A 21,356-nucleotide genomic window follows, 5' to 3' on the forward strand; every position below is an offset into this window, starting at 1 on the left:
TTGGCCCCTTAATCGTAGGTCCCGAGGAACCTAGAGGGGAGGGGGAGGTACGCGCCCCCCGTGTCCCCTCTACCTGCGCTACTGGTCCAGTAGCGGAAGCACAAGCCGATTCCAGAGCTTCCAAATGTTACCAAGTCTTCAAAATATTGGTGGAAATCCGGCCATGCCAAAGATGTGTTGTGCATGTGGGTGTGTCAACACGGGTCCCCTCCCGACTAATGATGGCTCATTCCGGGCCTTAGATGGGGCCCATCCCCATCCCCATTCTGGGCCTAAGATAGGATCATATCCTTCCAGGTCTTTGCAGGCGTGGGAGAGGATGTTCTCGGGGCTAAGAAGCAAGACTTGACCCCTTTCGGTCTTGACCTGTGCCTTTTCTGGGCATGAAAAATGACACTCCCCAGACCTAACGCGTGCCATTTCGAAGTTTAACAGAACATGGGCCCATCCCGGGCCCAAAAGATGAGGTGTGTGTGTGTGTGGCACTGGAGACACACATCTCCCCTATGGTCCAGACGGGCCCTAAGGGGTCCTTGGGACCGGCGATCAAGGGCCCGACGAGGGGCCCGAAGACTTGGCCAAAGCTGCTATCGAGTGATCCCGGTCCGCAAATGTTCATCACAGGGTCTCTTGCGTTGGGTAGGGGCCTTTTTGTGACAATGAGCGCCTGTCAGTCGATCCGTGACAGCGAATTTCCAACAGCTGCCCCGTGGCAGCCTAAGGCCCATTTCCGAAGTCAGGACCGTCGTGGGGTCAGCCATTGGCAGTCAGAGGACCCTTTGCATTGATTGGGATCCCTGAGGCAATGAGGGACCGCTGTGTAATCAAGGGGAGCCACAGTGCGCCGAACAGAGACCCTGTGTCAGGAAGGGCCTCGAGTCAGCAACGGTTCCGTTTTCCGAATAGGGACGTGACCCGAAATGTCAGAGAGCCTCTTAAATTGACCGAGCCCGCTGATAATGAAAAGAATGGGACGAATGACAGTGAAATTGTTCATAGTGAGACTGAAATGCCCCTGTGTGACACACGGGCCCAGTACCGAACGTGGCCCCGGACTTCCACCCCATTTCAGCCAGGGGCCGGATAAACCGAGCTGGGGTCATCTGCCAGTTGTTGAACCCTTTGTGTCGGTAATCGATACTTTGGTGTCAATGAGCCTTCCTGCGTCGAACCGAGATCCACTGCTTCGGTCTGCGGGCCTTCCGGGGCAGGGTGGGGAACGATGCATGATGCATCTATCTTGGGCAAATCCAGATCCACCAGGAGGCTACGGCCACCGTGTCTCCAGAATAGAAGCCGGCAAGCACCCTGGGCGACGGGTTGAAACAGAAATCCCCAGAAAACCCGTGGCAGGGAAGGGCAATGACCCCCTAGTGTTCTTCTTTTGGGGCTCCCTGTCCGTAAAAGGTATGGAGTCTCCCTAGTGTTCAACCCATTGGGCCCCTCAACGAACGCATTCGTCGGCAGGATGCTGACAAATGAAGAAAGCTGCGGCCCCGAGAAAAAGAATGGGTTAAATCTGGTGATTTTCCGCGGTGCTTTTTCACCAGGAGCCTTTTATCAAGCTGTGTGCCGCCCCACACCTTCCTACCTACACGGTGGTCTCTCCCCTGGTATGAGATGGAGCTTTTGTGATCTGCGAAAGGCCCTTCTCGGCCTTAAGTGTTTATATGGGCCCTTTTCTGACCTGAGATACCCACTTTCTAAGCATAAAACGCGTGATTTCATCATTAAAAAAGGTCCCTCTTGAGTCCACGAGCTTTTTTCCCTTTCCAGACCTGAGAGGACCCTTTTTATGCTCACGATGGACCCCATCCAGACCTGAGGAGGACCCCGGCCGAGTTTGCGATAGGCCTTTCCTGATCAGAGACGGGCGCTTTTGAGTTTACATTGGGGCCTTTCCAGACCAGAAAAGGGCCCTTCCCGCGCCTAGCGCTGCTATAAGGGCGTTACCGCCACTAGTCTTCTCAGACTATGATGGGCCACCCAAGACCATAGATGGGCCCTTTCCAGGCCCAAAAAGTGGCAGGGGCCTTTTCCGAGCTCCCGAGCCTAAAGTTCTCCGTTCCTCAGCCTATTCTGAGTCCTTATCTGACGTGATATCAGCCGTTTTTTGAATTTATGATCGACCATTTCCAGCGTGAGAGAGCCCTCTCTGGGTCTATGATCGCCCTTTTCCCGACCTGAAACGTAAGCCCCTTTTTAGTTTACGTTAACCCCTTTCTAGACCGCAAAGTGCCTGTACTGCGTCTGGAAGTGACATGAGTGCGTTCGCGTCTTGGGTTGGGCCATTTCCAGCTTACGATGGGCCCTTCACAGACATGAAATGATTCTCTTCTGAGCTTAAGATAGGCCTTTCCGGGTCAGACATGACAACTCTGCTTTTTTGGTAACACAGTGAGCAAGCACCACCACATATCTGAGGGCTCCTTCTGGGCCACCCGAAATTAGGGGGGGGGGGGCGCAAACAGATACCTTTACCCCCGCCTCAAAGATGGGGCAGCTTGTCTACACTGCCCCCCCCCCCTCCCCCCGGATACACCGCCGCTGCTCTTTGCCTTGCATTGCATTGAATTGCATTGCCTTGCATTCGTCCTCCCCGCGCATTGACGCGGGAGGTGCGACATTTTTGCCTTTACCGTGACCATAGGGATAAAAACCTGCCATATTTAACGTAAGCCTGCGCTTTTGTGACTTTCGCGCGCCGGTTGGCTGAGAACCCGAAGTCGAAGCCTTAGCCTAATCAAACCACGATAAGGGTGTGAGAGAGAGGTTCATCAGACATTGGGTAGTGTCTACGGAGCCTAAAATAAGGTTTATTCCCCTATTACTGAGAAGAAATGTCTGCATCGCCTGCGTCGAATCCCAAATCGCCTGACATATCAGAGAAGAACAAGAAGTATGATCGTCAGCTGAGGTAACACTTCAGGGCTTGTTTTCCTTAACGTCTTAATAGTTTTGGGTTGGCACTTATAAATCCAGGAAGCATGAGGATCATTTTTGCCGCTGTCATGCCATCACTTGTGGCTGCCTTTGTCTTGCGTTTTGCAGATGTGCTCAATTGTGAGGTCATATTTATTTTCAATGTTTATAATTATATCATTTTGTTCATTGTTTGGAATTTCTTGACTGGGTGTTGCATTGATTTTAGCTATGTAATAACTCATCACCCTACCATTAAATAGCTTTGAGTTTCCTGTATATTGGTGTATTTAACACTGAGGTGCACCTAATTTTTATTTTCATGCCAAGTTTTTGGTTACTCCTCTGCTTGTTTTTTGCAGTTAGCTTAGTCAGTGAACTTATCCTCTGAGATGATAATCATATCTCATCATTTGAACCTGGAAGTTTCTCGATATTTTTTCAGTCCTGTGATATTGAAACAACCGCAAAGATTTTGTGAAGAACACCAAGTTTTATTTTCTTTATGCTCTACCAGTTTTGAACCATGCAAATAGTTGAAGATAATGTTTCTTCAGTGAGCACTGAACTCACAGCAAGTGCCTGCTACTAATGCTCTTTTGACTAGTGAAAATAATGCTGTTCTGCAAGAATGATAGCCCATGTTATTTTTATCCTGTTAAAGAATGGTCTTGTAGGACAGTTTGTACGCATGCAATCCTTTTGGCTGGACTGTCTATCATTACAGCATTAATATTTTATGCATTGTCCTCCCCAAGACCAACAACCAATTTTCACACTCTGATTGCAATGGTCCCAACTTGTTGCAGATCTAGTGGTCTGATGCCTGCCAGTCCTGCCTCATGCCTGTCTGATTAGTATCTGATCCTGTAATGCTCAAATCTTGCATCATTTTAAAACTTCACTCTTTGTGTTGTTTCAGGTTGTGGGGCGATCATGGCCAGGCATCTCTAGAGGCAGCATCTGTGTGTCTGATAAATGCCACAGCCACTGGCACAGAGGCACTCAAATCACTGGTGTTAGCGGGTCTCGGCTCCTTCACCATTATAGATGACAAGATTACTACACCTGAGGACATTGGCAACAAGTGGGTGATGCTGACTGTCAGCCTGCTATTACATGCAGTTTGAAATTGCAAGCTCAGGACCATGGTGTTGTACAGCATATATTCGTGCTGCAGGTTCTTATCATCCTATATACATCCTCTAAGTGTGACAAAAATCACAGCAAATCATTGTCTGTTCTTTGAAAGCATGCCCACACACCAAACCATATGTTTGCATGAAACTCAATAATTTGCTTATGCAATCGTTGCATTATTATTGTCAAACAAATGAACATTACCATGTTTTGATCTTGATCAAACACATTCAAGCCTTGTGCATGTATGCCATATCCTCCATGCAAAGCTGAGCCAGCAAGCCTGTGGCTGGCAGTTTCTTCCTGCCATCGGGCTGCGCGGGCGAGTGTCGCGGCCGCGCCGCCTGTCGGCTGCTGCTCGAGCTGAACCCGGACGTGCGCGGGCAGCACCTGCCGCAGCCGCTGCACCAGCTGCTGGACACCGAGCCCGACCGGCTGCTGGGCTTCGGGGTGGTCATCGCCACCGGTCTGACCGAGGCGTGAGTGCGGCCGCTGGCCCGGCGGAGGCGAGAGCGTCGGCCCGGGTCCCGCAGAGGCGTGGGTGAGCCCTGGGTGTGGTCACCCACGTGGCTGGGTGTTTGAGTGCTGCCGCCGACGTGGTTGCGGCTTGAGGCATGACTGCTACCTCCCACCTGGCAGAGGTGTGGGTGCTCTCACCGAGGTGGCCGAGGGATGTGTGTTGCCTTCATTTTGGCTGGGGCGTGATTGTCTGCTGAGGCGTGGTCACGACCTCTCGGGCAGCAGCAGCTTGGCGCACGGCTGCCCGAGCTCCGTTCTTCATTGCCCAGTGGGAGCCTATTTCGTGCTTCGAGGCAAGCCCATTCCTTACCCGAGACGTTACGAACCAAGCCCATTCCCTGCTCGGTCGGGTGGCGAAGTAAGAGTGTTTGCTTACATTCAGTCGTCGCTGGTGACTTAGCAACGCCCAGCAACATTTGGTGTGTTTTTGGTGTTATATCTCCGGCAAATAGGCAGGTCTCGATCTCACGTGGACGGTATGATCGACAATCGTGTAGTCAGCCACAGAACTTGCCAATAGCTATTCATCTGAATAACATCCAAGTACGCCATGCCTGCGCGCTATGTCTACACGCGGTTGCATCAGCTGGTCCTACTTGCGCCCGTATTTGGCGTAAATGGCGTTCTTCATTGGCGTGCATCTGTGAGTTGTGATTTGATTTATCTATGATTGCCATTTGATTTCTTGGGGTGGCTCAGTGGGTGAGGCTTGGGTCGTAAGTCAGTGCGGGACCAGACCCCGGCTGTACGTTGCTGGGCTCGTGGATGGAAAGGTCGGAGACTTTGAACCTGATACCCAGCGGGTTTGGAAGTACCGCTGTGGTCAGCGTGGGAGATCACGTTGCTTGTGACTATGTGGCACGGTTTCGAAATGCCGGTGATATTCCGTGTGGAAAAGCTGCTGGAACGACCACATCTAGATACAAGTAATCAAATTAAGTTCACCATACGCTGGACTATTCCGATTTGTTTAAATGCCACTGCAGAACTGTTAGAAACAGATCGAACTCGTCTCGTCTCTGTAGCTGAGTTTTGAAGGCCCTTGGTCCCTTCTACAGCTAACACGTGACACGCGCCCACTTGTGCTGGCACCTGGCCGGCCAGCGTGCCGCCACCTACGCGGCGATCTCGAGAGCTCACCTCGGTGCTGATCTGCAGGTTGCTGTCCCGCCTGTCCGGCCTGCTCTGGTCTCACAATACTCCGCTGCTGGTGTGCCAAAGCTACGGTCTGGTCGGCTGCATGCGGCTGCAGGTGAGCGCGCGGCGCGCCCCACATCTGGCGGGTGAGAAACGGAACATGCGCGTGGCGGGACGCCGCTCCGCCATTGTCCGTCCCAGTGGCGTGCTATGGGTAAACTGCTAGCAAAAGGTTCAGGTCTGCACTTCGGTTGAAATGGTTTTAGCATGCTAGGTATGCACATTTCATCGCGAAATCATGCATATAAGTTGTAGTATCAGTTGTATTATATTTACATGTAATCGGCATACCTGTTGAAAAAGGTTGCATCATGCGGAAATATTTCGCCGGCAAAGGTAGATCAGCAGTCTTCCAGTGGTGTACTGATCACGTTACGTTCAGCCATGGATCGTGCCTCAGCACGGGCGGCTGTTCCGCTGCGCTGTACCCGTCGCTGCCTGACCGCGTGCGCCCGGTCGGGTCCGGCCCGGCCCGCTGCGCAGGTGCGCGAGCACCTGGTGGTCGAGTCACACCCGGACAACGAGGTGCCAGACCTGCGCCTGCTGCGGCCCTTCCCGGCGCTGGCCGCCTTCCTCGAGGCGCAGGACCTGACCACAATGGAGCGGCGCGCGCACGGCCACACGCCCTACCTGGTGCTGCTGCACGCGGCGCTGCAGCGCTGGCGGGCGGCGCACGACGGCGCGCCACCGCGCACGTACCGCGAGAAGAAGGCCTTCCGCGACACCCTCAACGAGCGTAGGTGGCGCTGCCAGCCGGGGAGGATGAACATCGCGGGAATGGGTGTCGAATGGGGGAGGGGGAGGCTGTGCTCCATTTGGGAGAACCTGTACTCTGCTGAACCAGCTCACAATCCAGCGGGCGGGGAGCGTCAGGATAGATTTCTGGCTTGGCAGAGCTGCCTACCTCGTGCGACATTCACGGTGCTCCCTATGGAAGAACCGATCGCCCTCGCTCCTCGCCAGGTGATTATGGTGGGCTCAGCCTGCCGTCGGTGTGAGCCGGTGTATCGTTCCAGTGCGGCTGCGGACGCCGGAGGGCACGCCGGAGCTGGAGGAGAACTTTGACGAGGCGGAGCGGGCCGTGAACACGGCGCTGGTGGAGCCGGGCGTGCCAGACAGCGTGACCGCCCTCTTCAGCAGCGCTCAGTGCAACAGTCTGACGGCCAAGGTAGACGGCGACGTCAGCTGGCCGGTCGGCTGGGGAAGGGCGGCGGCGGGACGGGGTAGACAGCAACATCAAGCGGCCGTAGGGGCAGGCGGAGTGGATGGTGACGTTAGCTGGCCGGCCGGGCACGGAGCGGGGGGGGAGGGGGAGGGGCACCGAGGTCGCGGAGCGCTGCTCAGGGCCGGAAAGGCGGTGTGGCGTGACTGCCAGGGTGATCTATACCGTAATCAGTCGTGCCACGATACATTGCGGTGTCGCTGATGAGCTGCGGGAGTGAACGGTGACATTGCCTGGGCACTCATGCTGTTGCCATCCGTCCCCACGAAGACGGCGTCGCCCTCGCCCTTCTTGGGCGGCGGATTTCCCACGGCGTTCTGCTGGGTGGTCGGACCGTGAGGGGGTAACGCCTCTCCGCCGGCCGACAGAGTGACGACTTCTGGGTGCTGGCGCGCGCCCTGCAGGAGTATGTGCAGAGCGAGGGTGACGGACAGCTGCCGGTGCGCGGGCCCATCCCGGACATGTTCTCCGACTCGGACCGCTACATCCAGCTGCAGAACATGTGAGCCACGGCACCGGGGTGAAGCGACGGCGCGGTGTGCGTTGCAGGACATCTGAGCTCATTATAGCAGCGCTGTGTACAGCTTAACACTTGCTCTCTGTTGAACCGGATGTTTATCCATGGCAGTCTTTGGATCGCTCGTACATTTAGTTTTGCCTGTCAATATATGACCCCGGCGATTGGGACGACCTGGGGTTGGTTGTTCTGTCGTCATGCTCTGCGTCCCCGGAACTTTGTCTTTGACTGCCAGCGTTCCCTTACGTAAACATGTGAAGTACTGATGATCACCGCTAGGGTCGCTACCGTCTCGTGGCATGGACGACGACCATTAACGCTTACGGCGGCCGTATGGGAGCCGCAAAAACCGCTGTGGACGCCTCGGAGTTGAGCAGGTGTGAGTGGGTGCCCCAGGGGCGGGTCTGGGCCACGGCTCGGTGGAGTCAGCGCACACCATGACAGCCAGTGTGAACCGCCGGGCCTTGGCGTTGGCGGACCGCGGGCGGGGCCACGCTGACTGCAAAGCCTACCAGCCGACAACAGAGGGAATGTGGCCGTGCTCCAGATACAGGGAGGAGGCGCGGCGCGGCGCCGAGCTCGTGTACCGGCGCGTGCAGCTCCTGCTCGAGAGCCTCGGCAGACCCTCTGACGTCATCAGCGAGGAGCAAGTGCGCCAGTTCTGCCGCAACACGCACGCCCTGCGCGTCTTCCAGGGCACCTCCGTGCAGGAGGAGCTCCGCCAGATGCGGATTCCGGCCAACGAGACGGGTACGTGGCGGAGCAGGGTGCCGGCGATGGGAGACGTGCCACCACCCTGGCTGCTGTCACACAGCAGTCAGACCACGTTGTAGCTGGACCCAGCCGTTTGACATGACCGCATGGTGGCGTTCGCAGACATTTAATACGGTCGGAGCTCTGGCACAGAGACCTGAGAGCAGCAGAGACCCCTTTGTATACTTTTGGGGTGGCCTGAGCCCCCTTTCCCAATGCTGACCTGCCCCCTCCCCCATGCACAATGACCAAAAAAGAAGTAATAGGCGAATGAAATGCAGGAGGTGTATGAACTGGTGCTACGCTAGGTACCTGAGCACATCACTACCAATATTATCGTTATCACAGTCTATCGGCTTCAAATGAGATGTCATTCATCAACATCGGTGCAATGTCGGAGTCGACCAAATTACTTGTAATTCATATCAGGGACGCAATCCGAGGAGAAATCGGGATTTGGGAGTTGGTTAGGTCAACCGTGTGGGTTCAGTACATCCCCCCTTCAATCGACTTAAGAAAGTGGCACCCCTGCCTCCAAATGGAAGCAGGACAGAGAACAGAGAGCCGATATTGATATTATAACGATGCCATGTACGCCCCCGCCTCCGCGCCTCTGAGCTCGAAGTCTGTGAGCTCTGTCTGGTTTGGTACCTCCAGCGGCAACCACCGGGTACCTCCAGTCGGGACCTGGAATGAGCTCTAACCCTTCTTTGAGCGGAATCATACTTGATCGTACACATAGCACGTGAATGCCCATGTAGGCGCGAAAATGCTTAATAGGCCTAAATAGCATCACTATTTTTCGGACGGCCACCATTCGTCGCATGACGTACCAGGATTCAAGTTCGTCCCCCGACGCGATATTGTTGCGGCCTTTTTCGTCTTGTTTGCGCTTAAATGAGTGAAGCCCAGATGTTTCGTGCATGACCAAGTATGGCTGTCGACCTTGCCGCAAACGTTCGGGCCGTTTCGAACAAGTCTCTCAGTACGGACGCGCCGCCCAATGTCCGTCCCACCCAGCCGTCTCAGTTGGTTTTCCCTTCCAAGAAAATTAACGGAAAATAACCCTTCCGGATCGTATGCGCTCCCTAGTCCAAAACTTAGTATAGCTCGTGTGGGCGATAACCGATGCGGTGATTGATATCCAGATATAAGCAAAGAACAAAGCATTGCGGCGTTGTAGCTGGGATGCGTCTAAGCGTCCCCGAAACTGTAATTGTTGAATTATGCCAGATGGCTTATAGACTATGCTCACCGAAAACAAAGCGGTTTCAAGGCGTAAAAGATGACGTAAAAAAGATGTAGCATGCTACTTTAAAAAAAACTTGGTATCTTCCGGTGCGTGACGTGATTCGGCGTTGCTCCGCAAACATTCTGCAAGGCCGCGGCCTCAGTTGGACGACTTTGGAGGCGAGCACATGGTAGTGGTGCCTTTATTATGTCGTGCTACTTCCGAAAAGATCTCGCAAGCGTTGTAGTGTTTCAGTTATTTGGGCTTTGTTTATGTTGAAAGGCCACTTTCCGGGTCAGTGTTGTCTGCCCGTTTGCAGATCAATAAAATGCAACCACTCTTGGTCGGCCCATTCCATCAATTTTCATTCTATTCCATTCCATTCCATTCCAGAGTAGATCCTCTTTGGCGTACTCACACGAGGTCATTTTCTACACGTGCACTCATCACATATGCCATGCCATGCATCACATACGTCATGCCAGCACCGCCGCAGCGGCGTCGTCTGTGTGACGCCGGCGGACGCGTGCGACGTCGCTAGACGGGTGACCCGGTCGCCGGCAGCGCTGCACCTGCAGAACCCGGACGGCCAGCTGGCACTGTACGCCATGCTGCGCGCGGCCGACCGCTTCTGGGCCGAGTACAGCACGGCGCCCGGCTCCGAGGACGGCCAGGTGGAGGCTGACGTGGTCAAGCTCAAGGTCAGTCGGCGGCGCGGCCGGGAGGCGGCAGGGGCCAGCTCGGCGCCGCTGTGGGCACGACCTCGTGCCGTGGCTTGTGTCGAGCGCCGAGCGCGTTGGTGGGCCTGTTCTGTGGCAGGTGGTTTCACCAGGCCGCTCCGCCGGTCCGTCCCTGTGTGTCCGTCTCAGCCGCGGTGTCGTACGCGCAGCACGGCACGGTCGAGTCGGCAGTGACCCGAGCGGTGGCGACGACGGCGGGCGGACACCGACCGGCGAGGATCGGGTGTGGCGCCGGCCCCGAGCCGCCTCGTCGAGCTCGGTGCGGTGGCCAGCGCCGCTGCCCGGCGTCCCCCCCCCCTCCCCCTGCCTGTGCGCGGCCCGGCGGCCGTTCGGACGGTCGGTGTGCCATGGTCGGCTCGTCCGTGTCGGCCGCACACGGCCCTTCTGACCGCTGCCGCAGGCGTGCCTGAGCCGGCTCCTGGCCGACTGGGGCTGCCAGAACACGGTCAAGGACGACTACGTGCAGGAGTTCTGCCGGTACGGCGGTTCGGAGCTGCACACTGTGGCCGCCTTCATCGGTAGGTCACAGGGTCGTCACGGAGTCACCGGACGGGCGGGCGGCGGCCGCCACGGCATCGTTGGCCGGCCGAGTCTGTACTCAGCGCCCACTGGGCGCGAAGGCCGGTCTCCGACTTCCGGAAACCTGTCTGTGACTTCCACTTACGCACCTGTTTACGGCCTCAGTCACTGGGGTCGCTGACTGCGGACCATGACATCTGAGTTTGCGGGCTCGGCTGCAGTGAAGCATCAAAGATCGCAATCTCTGTCTGTGTCTAGGGTCGGGGCGGCTTGCTCCTAGGCTCGATCAGCCTGTCTGACGTGACGCCGCCGTCGCCGCAGGCGGCTGCGCGGCGCACGAGGTGATCAAGCTGGTGACCGGCCAGTACGCGCCCATCGACAACACCTTCATCTACAACGGCATCACCTCGTCCAGCGGCACCTTCAGACTGTGATAACCCCCGCTTGCTGTCGCTGAGTAGCGCCGCCGCCCCAATACACGCCACCGCCCGAGCCTGCCGTGTATTACCGCCAACTCCGCCGGCACACGCCGGCGCGTCGGCCGCCGACGCCACGCCGGGCGTCTGAGACGGCACACACGGCACTCCGCTCGCAACTCAAACGGTATGTACAGCGCGCCGGGCGGCGCCGCACTCGGGGCAGACTTGGAGGGAGAGAAGGGGCGGCGCTGGGGGCGGACAGGGAGCGGCCAGCGCGCCGGGCCAGCGCCTCTGGGCCAGACTAGCGTCCGCGCTCGGCGCCCCACCGGCGGGGCGCCCGGTGGGGCGCACGTCGAGCAAGCGCGCGCCGCCGACAGCGTCCGCCGCCGGGCCGGGCGGCGGACCGAACTGAAACCCCGCTGCCGGGCCGGAGCGCGCGCCTTTCACGGCGGGCGTCCGACCTCGGCCGCTGCTGGGGCCGGTGCTGGGACCGGACCGCCTCGGCCGGCGGCTACATGACCACGCGGCCGATCAGCACACCGCAGCAGAGCAGCACCAGCGCCAGCACGTAGTACATCATGGGGTCGGCCGGCGCGGTGGTCGGCGGCAGCGGCGCCACGCTCGCCACGTCCCCGCTCGCCAGCTGGCGCCGCAACCGCGTGGCCTCCTCCTGCCGGACGGAGCGACGGCGCCCGGTCAGAGCCGCCCGGCCGCCCCACGCAGTATCACACGTAATCGGGTCAATCCACAATTGGGTTGTTCTCAAAGCCTCGTCAACATCAAGGTCACAGTACAGGTCGTGCGTGACTAAAAGCACCAGGCCAACCAACCGACCGACCGACCGACCGACCGCCCCCCCCCCCCCCCCCCACACGGTACATCCAGCGCGCTGGCAGCTCCCACAGACGTGGCAGCTGCCCGCAGCAGACGCGTCATGGCATGCGACAGTCCGCAGGGGGACGAGTAGGGTGGGTCTCACACGGACTGGTGGAGCGCGCAGGCCGGGCGGCCATCGGCACTGGCCAAAGGGAAGTGCAGCTCTCATTTAATGGAGTGAACTGGTGGGGTCGGCGGCAGACCGAGGCATCGAACTCTCCACAACGTATGAAGTCGTACAAGCTGGACTGCAGCTCAAATGATGGGTCACACACTCCGCGCCGCATCATCACATTTCCACGGCCCAAGGTGAGGGTGGAGCACAAAACCCCTCCCCATAAAACGGGCACGCTCGAGCCACCGGCAGTGCGGTCCTGATGTCACCAGCATGCTGCACTAGCAGCCCTGGCACAGTGGTTACCATGAGCTGCTGATTCTCCGACATCACGCTGCTGATCTCTTCACGCAGGTGTTTGACCTCCTCGGTCACCTTCTTGATGTCGCCTGGTTCAGGAGGCTGAAACGCCGGCAGCGGTGGTCAGCGACAGATCCCCGGACATACGGGGCTGGGAGACCCGCGGTTGGACCACAGCGGGGCAGGGCGGGCAGAAGGGGAGGGGACGGGCCGGTCACGCCGCACTGGCAGGCGGCCAGCCGCACCACAGCCGCCAGTGATCCACGAGCCCCAAACTGTAATCAATAGCGCGACAACTAGACGCCGAGGATACATCGACAATCGAGGTGACTGTGTCACTGACCAGCTACCCCGAGAGGGGACCATCACCGGTCTGTCCACCTACCCTGAAAGGGGACCACCACTGGTCTGGCCACCTACCCTAACAGGGGACCACCACCGGTCTGTCCACCTACCCTAACAGGGGACCACCACCGGTCTGTCCACCTACCCTGAGAGGGGACCACCACCGGTCTAACCACCTACCCTGAGCGGGGACCACCACCAGTCTGGCCGCTTACCCTGAGAGGGGACTCCTCGGGAACATCCGCCGGCTGCTCAAAAACACAGCGCATCTTGTTGGACGTCATCACTTGTTCGGGACTGGCATTCTTCCACTGCAACGAGACGCGGGTAAGACACACGCTCAGGCCGCGGTTTCCAAACGGGTGAGGCTTTAAAACGGTGTACGTGAACGCAGGTACAAAGAAATGAAGTGCAAGGTACGAAGGGTACCGGACCGGGGCGGAGGGTACAGGACCACGCCACGCCATACTGGCCTACAGCATGCGGGCGCGTTGTGGGGGCACCGGGGAACGGGTGCGACCCTGACGCCGGCAGGGCGTGGTCGTCGATCGCCACCACGAGACCCAATCAATCGCGATCAATCAGCGATGGGAGCGGGCCGGGCCGGGTCGTCGCCGCTCCGTGCGGAGGTCGGGCGGGGGCGTCGGCGGACGGTGAAGCCGCCCTCACAAGCCAGTGACCGTCCACCCGCGACCACGACGCTGGCGGCGTCGTTGTCGCGGTGCGGACGCCTGCAATTACGACAGCGTTACGCGCAGGCGCGGAGACAACACGCGGTGCCGGCATGGAGGACCTTCGCGATGATGGGAAGTCCTTGTCAGTGTCGCTACCACCACGACCAGCCAGCTCCTGTCGAATGATACAACCTCGCGTATCCCGACGGACCGCGCGATCCGTTTTCCACTCGACACCAAGCCATATCTGTTCAGCAACGTCCCTGCGCAACTCGCTGCGTTACCGTGTGAGAACTGCTCCACATGGGAAAAGGCCGCCCGCCCGCTACGGAGCGCCGCATCGCGAACTCCCTGCCGTGCCGTCTCGCACTCTCCCGGTGCCGGAGCGGCTGAGAACGTGCGGCACGTCTAGTGTTACCGATCCCCTGCGTCACGCGACGCCGAACGGAGGCTAAGTGCTCCAATTAAGGGACTCAACGGACGGTGCGGGTGGGGTGAGGGCGCGACCGAGCCGCCGCCAGCGTGACTCCGGCCTCACCAGCGTCTCCAGGTCGGAGTGCTCCCCCTCGGGCAGGAACATGGTCTGCACCATGAACTTGTGCTTGTTCTTCTCGGCTGGGTCGTAGGTGAACGGCTGCAGCATCACTGCGGGCATACGGCGGCCCTGTCACTCACTGCATCACTGCGGACGTACGGCGCCACTGCCACTGCATCACTGCGGACATACGGCGCCGCTGTCACTCGCTGCATCACTGCGGATGTACGGCGCCGCTGTCACTGCATCACTGCGCACATACGGCGGCCCTGTCACCCACTGCATCACTGCGGACATACGGCGCCGCTGTCACTGCATCACTGCGGACATACGGCGCCACTGTCACTGCATCACTGCGGACATACAGCGCCACTGTCACTCACTGCATCACCGCGGACATACGGCGCCGCTGTCGCTGCATCACTGCGGACATACAGCGCCACTGTCACTGCATCACTGCGGACATACAGCGCCACTGTCACTGCATCACTGCGGACATACGGCGCCACTGTCACTCACTGCATCGCGAAAACAGCGCTTGCGTGACGGGTGAAATCGAACCCGTTCCGTTCCACTGTGCGTCAGTGAAACAAAAACACCAGAAAACCTGCCCAGCAGCACGACTGGCCCGCATACTGACGCGGCGCGCGGTCGCCGAACAGCACAAGACCACAGCGAGTGCTGCCACGGAATTCAGACAGCAGACTAGACCAGTCACGGCACCCACATGACCGAGACGAACCACACCATGCAATGAGTGACGCGCGCAACGGCGACACCCCGACGTTCAGTTCGGTTATCTGGGGCGGAAGCGATCGTGGCAACTTCGCGGGAGTGGCGATTCAGCACCATAATTCATATGTGACCTTCTAGATCATGGCAACTTCGCGGGAGTGACGATTCAGCACTAGTAAGTCATACGTGACCTTCTAAAGGACGTCTTAAATCATAGATAACATAACTGGCTACCAGGGTTAACGGTGGGCTGACATACAGTTGGCTGGCAACAGTTGGCTGGCCCACAAGGCTATCTGGAGCTTGTGCACGAATAGTAACGCTCTTCTAGTTAACCATTCACCAAAATTAAAAGTTTATCAAACATTTTGAGCACTTATACTTGCAACTTGCATCCCAAACATATCGCAGTATCATAAGACCCGCAAACACATGGCAAGGCTAGCGATTCGAGACGCGACTGCCAAATCCGGGCGATGGGCCGACGGCTGGATCATCACGCGGACTATTCGAACCCCGCTTGTGGGACTCCGCGCGAACTGTGGACTTGCGCTGCGAACGGTACAGCTGGGCCACCGGCACCAGTCACCGCTGACCGCTCGCGGAACATTCGAAAACGCACTTTACACCAGTACTCGAAACACACGCCCCGTACCCGCAACTGCGCCAATCGGTCCCAGCACACACTTCGAATAGCGTCGCACGCGGTGGAAGCCCAGTGACGAGTCACGCTCCGCCTCACCTGCAATATTGGTGGAGGCTCCTGGGTTCAGAATCCCTTGGTTGGGCCTCACGCAGTATCGCTTCGGTGCCGTGGTCTTTATCTTGAATGTTATCGCTTTGTCAGAGTGGTTTGTAATTTTCAGACTGCTGCTTGATACTTCATCTTTGAAGGGTCCTGAAACGCCAGAACTCATCAACTGCTCAATACAACAAACTTATGTGACAGAGGTCTCGCCAACCTCCAATAGCCATGCCTCCTCAGGGGCAAACAATGTCCATTCAACAACCCATGATCATGACAAAACAATGATCTGGATATGATGGGATGCAACAGGGGAGATTGGGCCTGAGTGGCAAACAGCTGGTGTGGCTGATTTGCCACAGAACTAGAAAGCTATGCAGTTGGCAGACAGGACTCAGTATATGATCCCAGAGGCAAGTGGGGCCCACATGGGAGCAAACAAAGGGACTTTCACAACAAACACACTACAAAGGCAAGAATGAAAGCAAAATGTTTGTCTAGTGGGAAAGCTTAAGTCTGCTGTCTTGGCTGTGGGACAACATAATGCCAATCACAATAATTCCCTGATGGTCATGCATGGACACACAATACAGCTGAACTTTAGACTTGGATTATATATTGGATGAGGCATAGCCGTAATCATGATATTATAATCCAGACTGAAATCTAGTTTGGGGATTGTTTATTGAGCTATTTTCTGCTGTTTTCTTCCTTGCAGCATATAGTCAATTTACCAGTCCTATGGTCTGATCATCTGGGAGCTTATATACCCTAAAGGCATGGTCTAATGGTATGTAATGGTAATGGTAATGGTAGTCTAATGGTATGAGATGTGAGGAAGTTAGTTCTAACATTATTCTTACCAGTGACTGACTTTACGGGATGATTCTGTTCTCTTACCAACTGGCTCTGGTTTCCCATACCAAATTTTTTTCTTCAATTTTTGTGGCCTTGTGTGTAATCCTACAAGCCAAGGCAATCTCACATTCAACCAGTAGCTTTTGGAGACCATTTCCATACACCAGTTGATGGCACCCTGGCAGGTGGTGGTGCTGCCCATGGCTGGGCATTGGGAAAGAAACCCTGAAGCATCCAATCACATGGCTTTTCCAAAATGTTACATGATGATGTGGGATCTGTGAAATTTAGCACATAACATGTGCTGACTTGCTGCTTTAATCAAACTTCTTATCCAATCATAAAAAATTGCAAAAATGATCACAGTCAGGACTGTAATCTATCTTCCACAAGAAAATGTTTCATTGCAATTGCTCTTGCAAGAACAGATAGACTGAGTTGTTAACATTCAAAAAGACATTAAGCCTACCTTGGCATCCATCAGAGATTTTTCTCTTTCCTTTATTGAAATTTGAATTCCAGTGAAATTTCACATAATCTTTGCTTGATTCAATTGTGTGTGTTACATGTTGGAATTTAGCAATATAATACAATTCCTGGAAACACTGGTTCTCTATGTGCTAAAATGTGTGGCAAATGTACATGAACTAGGGACACTTAGATCTTTCATAAGCATGCACTGAAACTGTTGTTGAAGTGTTGCCTCCATGCTAATGATGTTCAGAGTAACATGCATTTCTGCAGTCTGGTTTCTGGAAGCACTTTTCAGGCCACCTGATGCATGGTGAACTTGTGAAGAAATTTTTTATACTAAAAAACCCTCTCCCCAGCCTATCTTATTGTTACATGTACTTCCTAAAAGGGTAAGTGTAGGTCTGCACTTTATCATGCTTGCCATTACTTACACTTCTCACTGGTATACTTTTATACTGCAGTTGTCAACAGTTCCAAACATGCAGATTTAGCTGCATTGTCTTCCAAAATAGGAGCCATATTCACTCCATTTTATTTCCTATTCCACCACACTTGATGTTGAGAATTTAGTGCTAAGTTGTCAGGAGAAGAGCCAACCAGGCATGTTCAGATCTTAAACAATTTGAAAGTGACAAATTTCAGATATACTTGCTGCAGTGTGCACAACTGATGCCAGTGTCCCCTTAAATATGATGATTTCTCGCAGTCTTTCATTGTGGATGCCTAGGCACGGCAAGAGCTATTTTCATTCATTATGTCTTTCAGGCTTGAAGTAGAGCATACTGAAAGTGAAGACTTGTTTCTTTCCATATGGATTTCAGTAGCCTTAAGCTTTTTGGAGGCAAACACACCTAGCTACGCTTATTCTTCATAAATGCAGGCAAAAAAAAACCGGCAACTGTCCGGCACATGAGCAACAGGCAAACCTGGCGCAGTCTTACCTTTAAACCGCAATTGCGCAGGCTCGATGACCAAAAAAGAATCTGAAGAGGCCGTCATGTCCAGCTTCTCCTCCTTCCTCAGAGAGCAGAGTGACAACGTCAACCTTTCCAACAACCAATTGCGCCTCGCCCTTTTATGGTACGGCTACACCCTCAACCCACCATCATCACAACACAGATATCGTCACTGCCCACGACGATGGGATTTGGTAGCATTGAGCAGCATCACTGCCCATAAAGGATTTCTATCTTTTTTAGATAAAAATTTAAAAAGCCAAGTGCAGGGAAACGCACGATTTTTAGAAAATGTGTCATTGCTTGCGGCACATAATTGAGTCCTAGACCTGAGTAGCCACTAGCTGAATGTACAGTACGACCAGTGCTAGGAATCAGTGCCACTCATGACCTGTTGGGTTCCAGATATCGGTGAAACAGTTCGTTTTACTGGTGAATCGGGCTGGGTACCAAGTTTTGCTGTGTACCAAGACAATACCTACCTCAATCTGGAGTTATCAATACAAAACAGTGATGGTCTCGGGTTGAGACTTGCCCCGAATGTCAAATAACTGGTTACCCAACTCTCGCCAAAAATTTCTGAAAATCTGGGGCTCGGTCTCGGATGGAAATACCACGAATCAAGGATTTCCATAAAACGAAATCCAAGTGAGGAAAATACCAATATTTGACCAAATATGGATTCACTTTAAATTGAATTCACTTTGTTTTTGTGTTCATACGAAAAACTATAAATTTGATGCGGTTAATTCTCTGTAAAATATGATGGGGTTAGAGCTGAGCAGGTGCGGGCGGAGGCGTACGTATATGACAGCCCCCGGGGGCACGTAAGGAATATCAGCAAGATCATCCAGGAATGTGACATGGGACGATGCAGGCCGAATGAACAGCATGTTACAAGATGGAGATCGCACAACGTAAATGTCGTAACCATACATGAACGTTCAGATTTGAAATCACATGTCGCAAATATGCAATAACAACGGGCGGGTCATTTGGTCGAAGATTGCACGTTGACAATATTAGTGTTTGCGGTCGTTAATCCTATGATTTCACAACATTTGATATTAATTTTCAACAACACGACATACCCAGCAGGACAAATATTCTACGGGATAAGCATGTCGCGGGGGAAATACAATAGCGGGAAAAGAGGGTGGCTGTAAACATTGTATGTGTTTGACCACGTCAGGCTAGCTTACGGCCAGTTATAACCTTTGTCTCAAAAACTGTGTCTCTTATAATCTTTATGTCTGGCACACTATACACAGTCTGTACAGCCTAAGACGGCAATGATGGACTGCAGCACAACATGAGAACAACAGTGATATATATATATATATATATATATATATATATATATATATATATATATATATGTATATATATACATGCATATTACCATGGGTCACCTTGCCGCCTGATTGTTCTGCGAAAAGCAAAGTAAAAGGAGTAAAACTCTCGGCTTTGCCATCTTTGGGTGTAGACAGTGGAGGGTAAGGGGAAATAGAAAGAACGTAGGAGGCAGCCCACGTTAGCAGTCGTAGTCGAAACTCGTCTAATCACGATTATGATCAGTCAAGTTCCGATGATAAACATCAAGATCATATCCTGCACTGATGTAGCGATCTTCGAAATTCGACTTGGGTTCAAACTCAAGTTTCTATGGGCGCTTGGCATGGATTCGTGCAATGCAAGTGAAAGACCTAAGTCCGCTCACCATCCTAGAAACAGGGCTCAGACTCATGTCACGTGGGTAGGGCGGACTCTTGGATTTAACACGCGCTCGGGTGGCCGGTTGAATACCCTCCATTTGAGTGAGGGGGGGGGGAGTAATTTGACCCCCTGAGATCTCAAAAATCAAGAGACAACAAATTCCGAGCACGGCTTGATCTGCATGTTAGCTCAGCTGTATCAAAATTTGAGGCTGCTTGGCCATTACCTGAGGTTCAAATACGGTCATACAAGGCCAAAGTCCAGAAGTTTGTCCAAAATGCCCCCAGATTTCCGCATGCAACCGTCTTCAACCTAGATACATGATTTAAGCAAAAGGCCATTGCTTTTCATCTAAGGTCAGTGACCATTCTTACCTTTAGAAGGTCAGGGTTTCCAAAAACCAAGGAGATTGTTTCTATTTTGTAATTTGAATAAGCGTCAGGGATTACGCTGGAGGGTATGTCCCTGAACAAAATATTGACCTGAGTCATTTTACGCCAGTGGCCTACTTTGACCATTCAGAAGTCCATGGAGCATTTCTGTTGTGCTCCCCGTAATTAATAAATTCTGAATGAGTGCCGGAAATTACTCTGTGAAGCAAGCTGTTGAGTAAAAAAGTAGATTAGTTTTGAACTCGGTCTGACCTTTATAGCGATGGAACAGTGTCAATAAATGAGTGGATGAACAAAAGGTCATGACATAATAAAATGACGAAATGAATGATCAATGGAATTTGTTGTGGTTCGAAATTCAGTTGTTTTTGTAGCGCGCGTCGTATCCATCCGCTGCGGGCCACTCGCTGCTTTTTCCAATGCGTGAGTACGGTTTTTGTTTGTTACGTTTGGCCCGGCCGCTCGTTCCGGCCATACGCGCCAGGACGATCGACAAGGGGCGGCCCTTTAAAAACGCCGAGCCCGTCGGAGGCAAAAGGGAGCAACAGTGCAGAAGAGTACACGGAGAGTACAGCACAGTACAGTGGCAGCTACGATCGTGGGGCCCACGGTGCTGGGAGCTCTACAGAGCTCTCTGCGACAAAGCTCTCTCTGTCGGCCTGCCGCGCCGACGGAGAGAGCCACGATCGTGGAGCCAACGGTGCTGGGAGCTCTGTCGGCCTGGCGCGCCGACGGCCGGGCGCTCGCCGCCTACATCTCTGCAAAATATAAGCCCGGCAGCGAAATCGCCGACACTTTGGAGGCTCACTGGAATCCCTGGCCCTTTTCTATGTGTAATAACATGATGTTGCATTGATGCACCTTCAACACAAAAGTTTTGTAGGGATGTTAAGTTAACGTACACGCACCTCATTTTATATGTCGCACACTCCACTCCTGCTTGCACCATATTATAGTAATCAGAATATCTAATATGCAAATATGTCGTTAACGTATGTTCTTAGATGGCGTACTGACCCTTGCCTGGTGTTGGTCGATGTGTTTCAATGGACAGTCTGTAGGAAAATCGCAGATCAATGATGCATGATCATGTGCGGTCTCAATATTGTGGCATGAGAGAGGACGCGTCGTAATTAGGCCCAAGTTTTTGACGTTAATATCTTTATCTTGCATAGCTCATATATTACGAAAAGCTTGAGACGACTGTGAATTTTCCAGGAGTTTATCCGGATGATTTTCGTCACGACGGGCTAAATGCGTCACAGATGCTTTAGGTTGTGTGTGGCTCCCCGCGGTGATCGACGGAGAACGTCCTACGCAGCGACGGAGAACGTCCTAGGGAGCGACGGAGAACGTCCTACGCAGCGACGGAGAACGTCCTAGGGAGCGACGGAGAACGTCCTACGCCGTACGTAGGCAGTTGTCAAGCTATGAGTTGAAAGGTTCCACTCCCTAC

The 21,356-nt window shown here is 54.2% G+C and overlaps 2 protein-coding genes across 2 annotated transcripts; one reads left to right on the forward strand and one right to left on the reverse strand.

The window, feature by feature from the left end:
* The first annotated feature begins 2,747 nt into the window (after positions 1-2,747).
* Positions 2,748-11,494, forward strand: APP-BP1 (Nedd8-activating enzyme E1 regulatory subunit APP-BP1). The gene is made up of 11 exons (XM_037229862.1): positions 2,748-2,917; positions 3,845-4,009; positions 4,359-4,541; positions 5,740-5,833; positions 6,262-6,514; positions 6,795-6,946; positions 7,369-7,502; positions 8,065-8,267; positions 10,066-10,202; positions 10,642-10,759; positions 11,082-11,494. The coding sequence occupies exons 1-11, from the start codon at positions 2,841-2,843 to the stop codon at positions 11,192-11,194; spliced, it is 1,629 nt and encodes a 542-aa protein (XP_037085757.1). The 5' UTR covers positions 2,748-2,840; the 3' UTR covers positions 11,195-11,494.
* A 111-nt stretch (positions 11,495-11,605) lies between these two features.
* LOC119106256 (vesicle-associated membrane protein/synaptobrevin-binding protein) lies at positions 11,606-17,966 on the reverse strand. Its single transcript, XM_037229864.1, has 6 exons — positions 17,778-17,966; positions 15,502-15,657; positions 14,028-14,134; positions 13,031-13,126; positions 12,477-12,572; positions 11,606-11,849 (listed from the first exon to the last, which is right to left on the reverse strand). The coding sequence occupies exons 1-6, from the start codon at positions 17,833-17,835 to the stop codon at positions 11,691-11,693; spliced, it is 672 nt and encodes a 223-aa protein (XP_037085759.1). The 5' UTR covers positions 17,836-17,966; the 3' UTR covers positions 11,606-11,690.
* Between the last annotated feature and the right edge of the window lie 3,390 nt (positions 17,967-21,356).

Source organism: Pollicipes pollicipes, unplaced genomic scaffold (genome assembly GCF_011947565.3).
Source record: "Pollicipes pollicipes isolate AB1234 unplaced genomic scaffold, Ppol_2.1 Scaffold_6138;HRSCAF=7277_pilon_pilon_pilon, whole genome shotgun sequence".
Classification (NCBI taxonomy): Eukaryota; Metazoa; Arthropoda; class Thecostraca; order Pollicipedomorpha; family Pollicipedidae; genus Pollicipes; species Pollicipes pollicipes.

Bases quoted from the DNA above. Each gene is read 5' to 3' on its own strand.
- APP-BP1 (XM_037229862.1), top strand. From the start codon at position 2,841: ATGTCTGCATCGCCTGCGTCGAATCCCAAATCGCCTGACATATCAGAG. The intron at 2,918-3,844 runs GTAACACTTCAG...GTGTTGTTTCAG, and splicing joins AAGTATGATCGTCAGCTGAG to GTTGTGGGGCGATCATGGCC. The intron at 7,503-8,064 runs GTGAGCCACGGC...GCCGTGCTCCAG, and splicing joins TACATCCAGCTGCAGAACAT to ATACAGGGAGGAGGCGCGGC.
- LOC119106256 (XM_037229864.1), bottom strand. From the start codon at position 17,835: ATGACGGCCTCTTCAGATTCTTTTTTGGTCATCGAGCCTGCGCAATTG. The intron at 15,658-17,777 runs GTAAGACTGCGC...CTGGCGTTTCAG, and splicing joins TGCGCAATTGCGGTTTAAAG to GACCCTTCAAAGATGAAGTA. The intron at 13,127-14,027 runs GTGAGGCCGGAG...GTCTCGTTGCAG, and splicing joins ACTCCGACCTGGAGACGCTG to TGGAAGAATGCCAGTCCCGA.